At 37.0% G+C, this 8130-nt stretch overlaps 2 protein-coding genes across 2 annotated transcripts; one reads left to right on the top strand and one right to left on the bottom strand.

Annotated features, from left to right (window-relative positions):
* The first annotated feature begins 1034 nt into the window (after positions 1-1034).
* Positions 1035-4512, top strand: LOC107462459 (inactive TPR repeat-containing thioredoxin TTL3). Its single transcript, XM_016081054.3, has 7 exons — positions 1035-1748; positions 2536-2731; positions 2827-3011; positions 3105-3438; positions 3542-3731; positions 3847-3953; positions 4041-4512. The coding sequence occupies exons 1-7, from the start codon at positions 1069-1071 to the stop codon at positions 4194-4196; spliced, it is 1848 nt and encodes a 615-aa protein (XP_015936540.1). The 5' UTR covers positions 1035-1068; the 3' UTR covers positions 4197-4512.
* Positions 4513-5483: 971 nt separating this feature from the next.
* LOC107462260 (uncharacterized protein At5g01610) lies at positions 5484-5897 on the bottom strand. The gene has a single exon (XM_016080842.1). The coding sequence runs from the start codon at positions 5895-5897 to the stop codon at positions 5484-5486; it is 414 nt and encodes a 137-aa protein (XP_015936328.1).
* Positions 5898-8130: the final 2233 nt, after the last annotated feature.

The following is an 8130-nucleotide window of genomic DNA, read 5'->3' on the forward strand; positions in this document are numbered from 1 at the left end:
TAATAGTATAAAAAAATATTTAAAATTTAATATTATCAAGAAAAAATAAAAAATTATATAAGGACTAATTTGATTAATTTTTAAAATTTTAGGGATGAAAATGATTTACGTCTGAATTTTCAAGGACTATTTTGATTATAAATAACCTTTTTACATGTCAACTGACACGTGGCGTGCCACGTGCCACTAATTTGACTAATTTGACATGTCAATTAATCATCTTGTGACACGTGATATTAACCCACAACGTCATCTTATTATGTGGCACTTAACGTGATATGTCATCATCCAACTGACAAAAAAACTAACGTGACTAAGTCGTGTATTATTCAGGAATAATTTTGACTATTAACTCTAAAAAATAACTATTTATTTTAATTATATTAGATAACCAATATCAGTCAATTATAACTGGCTATTAATTAAACTGCAAACAAGTTCAATTAAATAAACGTAAGTAGGGTAAATCATAATTTTTTAAATTTAAATCGACATCTTTTTCATTTAAATCGCATTTTATTTATTAAATCAGTATTTTAGGATAAAGTTGGCTGTTTTGCGAAATAATTAGTAGGAAGAGGTGGGAAATGGATCTCTTCTGTGAAAAAAACACTTAAAGAAAATAAAATGTGATTTTTTATTTTTAATTCTCTAAGTGAAATTAAAATTAAATAAAAAAAATAATAAAAAATTAAAATACATATTAAATAGCATTCAGTTTTTTTTTTCATCGAAGAGTATCCATTTCCAAAGAGGTGATGGCTACACAATTTTTTTTTTAATTTTTCGAAATCTATTACAATGCTAACTGAACTTAAGTAAAAAATTAATTTGATTCGCATTTAATATCTAGCAAAATAATTTTCATCCATTGGAAAGATGGAAAGACGAGTTTACCCTTTCCTTGACTACTATCTTTCTCTTGTCACTGTAGCTTGATGTCATGGCATCCTAAACTCAAACCATTGTCCCCTCCTTTCTCTTTCACGAATTTGCCCTTCCCTCTTCCTCCTCCTTCTCCTTCTTCTTCTTCCCACCGGTTTAGATTCTGTGTGTTGCGACCGCACCATGAACAAGCCTGATTCCACCAACCTCGATCTACGACCTTCCCCTCTCAAACTCACCACCACCTCCGCCGCCCGAACCAAGAATCCACCCCGTGCCCCTACTAACCCAGCCAACTTCTCCGGCGACCTCGCCGGAGCACACGACGCCGTCCGATCCGTCCCGGCGCCCCCGAGGAGCTCCAAACCAGGTCACCGGAGAACTGTTTCCGCCGGAGCTCCGCTAATCTACTCCGGAGGAAGCTCAAACACCAGCCCGAACCTTTCTCCCGGCGGGAACATCTTCCCTGCCGGAAAATCTCCCAAACCAGTTGCTCTACCCACTCGCGGGCCGAGCCGGCCAGATGTTCTCGGCTCCGGCGCCGTGAACTATGGCCGCGGCAGCATCGTGCGAGGTGGTGGGGGCGCCAAGCATGGGAACAGCACCAACGGTTTTTGTGATGCTGAAGAATTGAAGAGGTTAGGGAATGAGTTTTATAGGAATGGGAACTTCGTGGATGCTCTGGCAATGTATGATCGTGCTGTTGCGGTGTCACCGGGCAATGCGGCGTGCCGGAGTAACCGTGCCGCGGCGCTTACAGCGTTGGGGAGGCTGGGAGAGGCCGCAAAGGAGTGTGACGAGGCTGTGAGTTTGGACCCTGGTTATGCCAGGGCGCATAAGAGGCTTGCTTCTCTATATTTGCGGTATATATAAAATTCAAAATTCTTGTGTTGTCTTCTTGATATTTGTTATGTGTGATGAACTGATGATGAAGATTTTGATGTTAATGGTTTGAGCTTGACTATGATTTGACTTGAGACAGAGTTGTCTGATTTATGTGATTAATTCCAAATCAAGTAGGATAAGACTTCATTGTTGTCTGCGATGAAGGATGCAATGACACTGTGTTATTGTCTTCTTTTATGATCGGGCTTTTGTTTATGAAGAGTAATCAATCACCTTGATGGTTCAATCTTCAAACCTTTGAAAATGATAGCGTAAATAAGCTTCGTTAGTCTAAACTCCTAGTAGTATATAAAAAGTTAGTCATATAGATTTTATTAATTTTTTAAATTTCTGTTTTCCTTTTTTCTTGGTATAGTGTTATACTGTTTATATAGTGTGTAACTGGTGCACTGATTTTTTAGCATCATTAAGACACTTGGAGAGTTATGTGTTCATAAATGAAGATTTCAGTTGCATCGTTAGCGTATAGGCTATGGGAAAATGTGTGACTCATGTTTTAACAATGATTGGAGATTTCAGTTACATTACCACGTTCATTATAAATGTAACTGAAATCATGACTTATTTCAGTTACATTGATCTCTGTATGTCAAAAATGGGGTCTACAATATGGGTTCCAATAAAAAATTTTATGCTTATGTGATAAAATTTCAGTTCTAATTTGTAAATTTTCATATTTTTTATGGCTTTATAAGTTGTAGATTTGATGTTCTCTTCATCTTGATTGATTTAGAACTTATGTAGCTTTGGGCAGGTAGAAAACTCACAGCTTCACCTCTCTCTATCTGGGCTAAAAATGGATGAATATGAAGAGCAAACACTGATGTTCTTAGAGAAGCATCTAAACCGATGTGAAGATGCACGAAAGGTTGGTGATTGGAAGGGCGTACTTAGGGAATCAGAGGCGGCCATTGCGGTTGGAGCAGACTTCTCACCTCAGGTAGGCTCTTGATCAATAAAATGAGCATAAAATTCCATATTTTCGAAATTGATACACATTGCTTCCGTTTCCTAACTTATTAGATTACTACTTAGCTTGTTGCTTGTAAAGCAGAAGCTTATTTGAAGCTTCATCTGTTTGAGGATGCGGAATCCACACTTTCAAACATTCCCAAGGTGGAAGGTTGTCCCCTGGCCTACTCTCAAATCAAGTTTTTTGGCATGCTTGGTGAAGCCTACGTGCCTTTTGTCTCTGCACAGGTTCAGATGGCCTTGGGAAGGTAAAAAAATCTTAAGATTCCAAATCCATGACTAGAAAGAACATTTAGCTGAGCGATTCAAGAAACAAATGATGGGTTGTTAGCATGTTGCAGGTTTGAGACTGCTGTTGCTGCAGCAGAAAAGGCTAGCCTGTTAGATCACCATAATGTTGAAGTTGCCAGGATTGTTAATACTGTAAAAATGGTAGCAAGAGCTCGATCAAGGGGCAATGATCTTTTCAGCTCTGGCAAGTTCTCTCAAGCGTGTTCTGCTTATGGCGAAGGCCTCAAATATGACTGTTTCAACTATGTTCTATATTGCAATAGAGCTATTTGTTGGTCTAAACTTGGACTATGGGAACAATCTGTTCAAGATTGCAACCAAGCTCTTCTCATTCAACCAAATTACACCAAGGCACTTTTCCGCAGAGCCGCATCAAATGCAAAGGTGAAATCACTTGCATTGTGCATCTGTTTCAGTGTTTCTGTTTTTATCTTTTTCTCTTGAACTTCTTCATTGTCCCTTGTTAATATGCGTGACCTTTCTACAGCTTGAAAGATGGGCGGAAGTTGTTAAAGATTATGAGACTTTAAGGTGTGAACTCCCCGAAGACAGTGAAGTTGCTGAATTTCTTCGCCAGGCTAAACTAGCATTGGAAAAATCTCGTGAAGCGGTATATGCAGTTGAAGTCGAAGAAATCTTGGCACTAGATAAATTCAAGGCAGCTATTGCTTCTGCTGGTAAATTCAATACTCTATGTATATATGCAATTTTTTTAAAAAGTTCTTAACAATGTTGGTTCAGCATTTTTCTTGCTTCAATTAATGTACTTATAAGGAAAATCTCAATATTCAGGTGTTTCGGTAGTTCATTTCAAAGTGGCATCAAATGAACTATGTGAAGAAATATCTCCATTCGTAAATACATTGTGCGTTAGATATCCATCTGTCAAGTTTATTAGGGTAAGCAATGCAAGAAGTGACTCTTCATGAGTATTCTAAGATACAATTTTCACATTGGTCTAAATTCTCATTGGCATTCCATTGCAGGTGGATGTTGAAGAGTGTCTATCAATAGCAAAAGCTGAAAACATTAGAATTGTTCCAACTTTCAAAATATATAAAAATGGGGTGAAGGTGAAGGAAATGATCCGGCCAATCCACCAGTTGTTAGAGGACTCAGTAAGGAAAAATAGTAGTCTCTAACATTTTTAGGATTCATGTTCATTATTTTGCGTTTTTCACAACATGGAATTGAAGAAGGTGCTCTAAGATTACACCAACAATAGTCCAAATTTAGGAAGTTCAACTCTCTCTGATGCATACAAGTGGATAACATTTTTTTTTCAACATTGCTTTGGTAAACTAAAAAGGCATAAAAATTCACAGCACCTTAGGCAGGCAAACCTCAGAGATCAATGTTAGTTAACATCTTGAAATCATGTATGTATATCTTTTTCCTTCTCTCAACTAATTTGGTTCTTATTTTCTTTCTCCAATGTATTAAATCCAAAGGCGATGGTTGTATAAACAACTACAATCTTTTAAGTTCGTTTCAAATTTCTAATTAAGATCTAAATAAGAAGTTAGATTTATAGAAAGAAGTTCTAGAAATGTATGGTTTGTACATAAACCGTAGTAAGACGGAATATATGGAATGTAAGTTGGCCGCCGAAGGAAAAACTTCAATACAAATGTGAAGATTGGAAAAAACATCATACGAAAAGTTAAAAGTTTTAAGTATCTTGGGTGCATCATACAGGATAATGGAGAGATTGAACATGATGTAAATTATAGGATTCAAGCAGGTTGGTCAACATGGTAGAGTGCGTTTGGTTTTACATGTGACAAAAAAGTCTGTTTAACTTAAAGGTAAATTCTATCGCACTGCTATCAGATCGGTTATTTTTTATAGTACAGAGTGTTGATATTGAGATGGATGAGTGGTCATACGTGATTGGATAGAATAAGGAACGAAGATATAAGAGAGCGAGTTAGAGTAGCACCTATTGTGGAAAAGATGGTAAAATCGCATCTTAAGTGGTTTGAACATGTAAGAAGAAGACTTACGGAGCACTCAGTAAGGAGGGTGGATGAAATAGAAGATGGACAAGGGGTAAAAGGTAGAGGAAGGCCTAGAAAGATAATTCATAAAGTGATCAAACGAGATCTACATATGAATGGTCTCTCTGTAGACATGATACAACTCAATGATATCGTTTAATCCATGTAGCCGATCCCACTTAGTGGGGCAAGGTTTTGTTGTTGTTGTTGAAGTTTAAATACTTGCATGAAAGAATAATAATAATAATAATAAAACAAAACCATAAAAACCTTCATATAATATAGCTGAATCAAATCCAATAACACCAGATAAAGTAGTAGGCAAATGAAAGGATTTATCTGCTTATTCTATGCCAAGCATGCAAATGTTGGCTCTAATGTAATGAAAGTTGAATAACAGCGACAAGATGACTTATTTTTCATATACTATTACTGGCCGGCGGCAAAGGCCTCAACCGGGAAAGTCTTGGTGATTCCGGCAAGGCTCTTGAAGTGGATCTTCCCAGTTGGTGGATCATCAACACTGATCTCACTCACTGGTGGCCACAGCATAAGCTCCTTGGCCTTCACTCCCTTGAGTTTCTTGATCTTCTTCTTTGATATGAACCCTGTGATCTCTGAGTCATAGCTCACTAGCTTCTTCACCATCTTGAACTCATGCTCCACCTTCTTCTTCTGCACTATCCACATGTACCCTGTGCTCTTCACATACCCTACTTCCACCACATCTTGAAGTGGGAGAAGCCCTGCCGGAAGTTCATACTCTTGCAGCAACGAAACGGCCATCTTTAGGCCTTCCTCGTCGCCCTTCTTCACAATCCCTCCTTCCTTATTATCAGCCATTGATTGATATCTATCTAATGCTTTGCTCAAGATTGATATGTAAATGCTGTTTTGTATTTATATATAGTTCATTGATGAACCATTTTGTGTGTGCTTGTGTACATATATGGATAGAGAACCACTAGAGATGTAGTAATGGACAATGTTTGTGCTTGGTGGAGATCGAAGTGAATATCTCATTGTATGAATCGTCCAATCTTATCTTTCATTTTCACTATACTATTTCGATACAAATTTAACCGTTTTTAGATTTTTAGCGTGGCTTTTCACTTCAATAAACTTAATTTTCACCTTTAAATCGTGTTTATTAGTAATATAAACCTAAACTTTTAATGTGCAAATATAGCTATTCTTTTTTATTACTTGTATTCACCACCTTTGTCAACTAGCATTTGTCATGGATTGGACGGTTTAATAAACATTTTTGTGGTGAAAATTGCTTAATTGCATTTGGCTTTGTAAGTATAGCGACTAGCTAGGTTATTAGGAAGAGGTGCTACACGACACAAAACCAATCTGAGCAACCAAAGTATGTTTTTGTTTGTTTACAAGAGTTGAACTTGTTTTGATTGCAATAGTGCGCTTAATCAAAAGGCTAAATGAAAAGAAGTTAAAAAAAAAAAGGAAATTTAGCACTCGTATTATTTAAAGTATTTACCCATTTTAATTCTCAAAGAATTTCGGACCAGACATTTTAGTTTCCAACTAAAATTAATTACTCGATTGGCCCCTAACAATTAATTTTGTCAGTCACTTAGGTCCTTGACTCCGTCAATTCTAATAGAAGACAAAATGGTCCCTAACAACTCTAATAGCGGACACAATGATCCATAACCCCTTTGTTCGAAAACGACACTGTTCTTTCACAATTTTCATCATATCTCGCATAATCCTAACATTTAAACTCTCCTTCATCTTCACAGTCTTTTTTTTTTCCATCTTTTTCTTCCTCCTCTTCAACTCCAAGATCAAGCCATGGTGTAACTACCATACATGTCGCACCTATCTCAACATGTCATGAACCACATACTTCTTAAATCTCTATGACTGGTACACCCACCTCCTTCACACTTCACCCACCTCCTCCGCACTTCACCCGCCAGAAGCATTAATTTCTACGTCCTCGATAACAGCATCACCTCCAACCCCAACAACGTCCACTACATCCTCAAGACCAAGTTCTACAACTATCCCAAGAGCACGCCCTTCTCAACTCTCCGGCAAGTAATATAGATTGTTGGACATTAGGACATCATGAAAAAATTATTCTTCGACATCATATGCAAATTCTCATTTGAAATGGACCCCGAGTGCTTCATTCCTTCTCTTTCGGAGTCCAAGTTGGTAGACAGCTTCAACCTCACATCCAAGCTATCAGTACAATGAGTAATATCGCCGTTGCCACTCATATGGAAACTGAAGCGATTACTGAGCATTGGTTCGGAGAAGAAGCTGAAGGAAGCGATTGAAGTGGTGGACAATGTGGTCATGGAGATGATAGGGTAGAGGAGAAGGGAGATAGCGACAACGACGACGAGTCTTAACAAATTAGACTTGCTGTTTAGATTCATGAGATCCATAAAAAACAACAAGTACTTGAGAGATATAGTCATTAGTTTTCTGAGTATGAATTGGTTGAGAACAAATTGAGGATTTTTCTTCTTATGAACATTGAAATTGTAGAGTGTGCATCATGTATCTTGAAGTTACAACGTTAGATTGTTAGTGTTATGCGAGATATGATGGAAATTGAAAGAAAATAATGTCGTTTTCGAACGAAGGAGGTCAGGGACCATTTTGTCCCCCCTGTTAAAGTTGTCAGAACTATTTTATCCTCCGTTAAAATTGACGGCGCAAAAGACTTAAGTGACTGACGGAATTAATTATTAGAAACCAATCAAGTAATTAATTTTAGTTAGAGATTAAAGTGTCAGATTCAAAATTTTTTAAAGACAAAAATAATTAAATACTCTTTTATTTATCATTCAATTTGTCCATCCCCTCCCTTTTTTTTACCATACCAATTTCTCAAGGAGAGAAATTTTTGTTTAAGCACAAGTTCATAAACTTTTAGATTATATATAAAGAGGTATTTGGCGTGTGAAATCATAATTAGTGGACCACAATATATATGTATTGTGCTACCTTTATATATTTATATTTTAAATAAATCTCTATATTCAAGTCTTTTAACCAATCAAGTACCTTTGACCTAATTTATCTCCACGTGCTA

This window comes from Arachis duranensis, chromosome 8, assembly GCF_000817695.3.
Source record: "Arachis duranensis cultivar V14167 chromosome 8, aradu.V14167.gnm2.J7QH, whole genome shotgun sequence".
NCBI lineage: Eukaryota > Viridiplantae > Streptophyta > Magnoliopsida > Fabales > Fabaceae > Arachis > Arachis duranensis.

Bases quoted from the DNA above. Each gene is read 5' to 3' on its own strand.
- LOC107462459 (XM_016081054.3), top strand. From the start codon at position 1,069: ATGAACAAGCCTGATTCCACCAACCTCGATCTACGACCTTCCCCTCTC. The intron at 1,749-2,535 runs GTATATATAAAA...GAACTTATGTAG, and splicing joins CTTGCTTCTCTATATTTGCG to CTTTGGGCAGGTAGAAAACT. The intron at 2,732-2,826 runs GTAGGCTCTTGA...ATTACTACTTAG, and splicing joins GAGCAGACTTCTCACCTCAG to CTTGTTGCTTGTAAAGCAGA.
- LOC107462260 (XM_016080842.1), bottom strand. From the start codon at position 5,897: ATGGCTGATAATAAGGAAGGAGGGATTGTGAAGAAGGGCGACGAGGAA.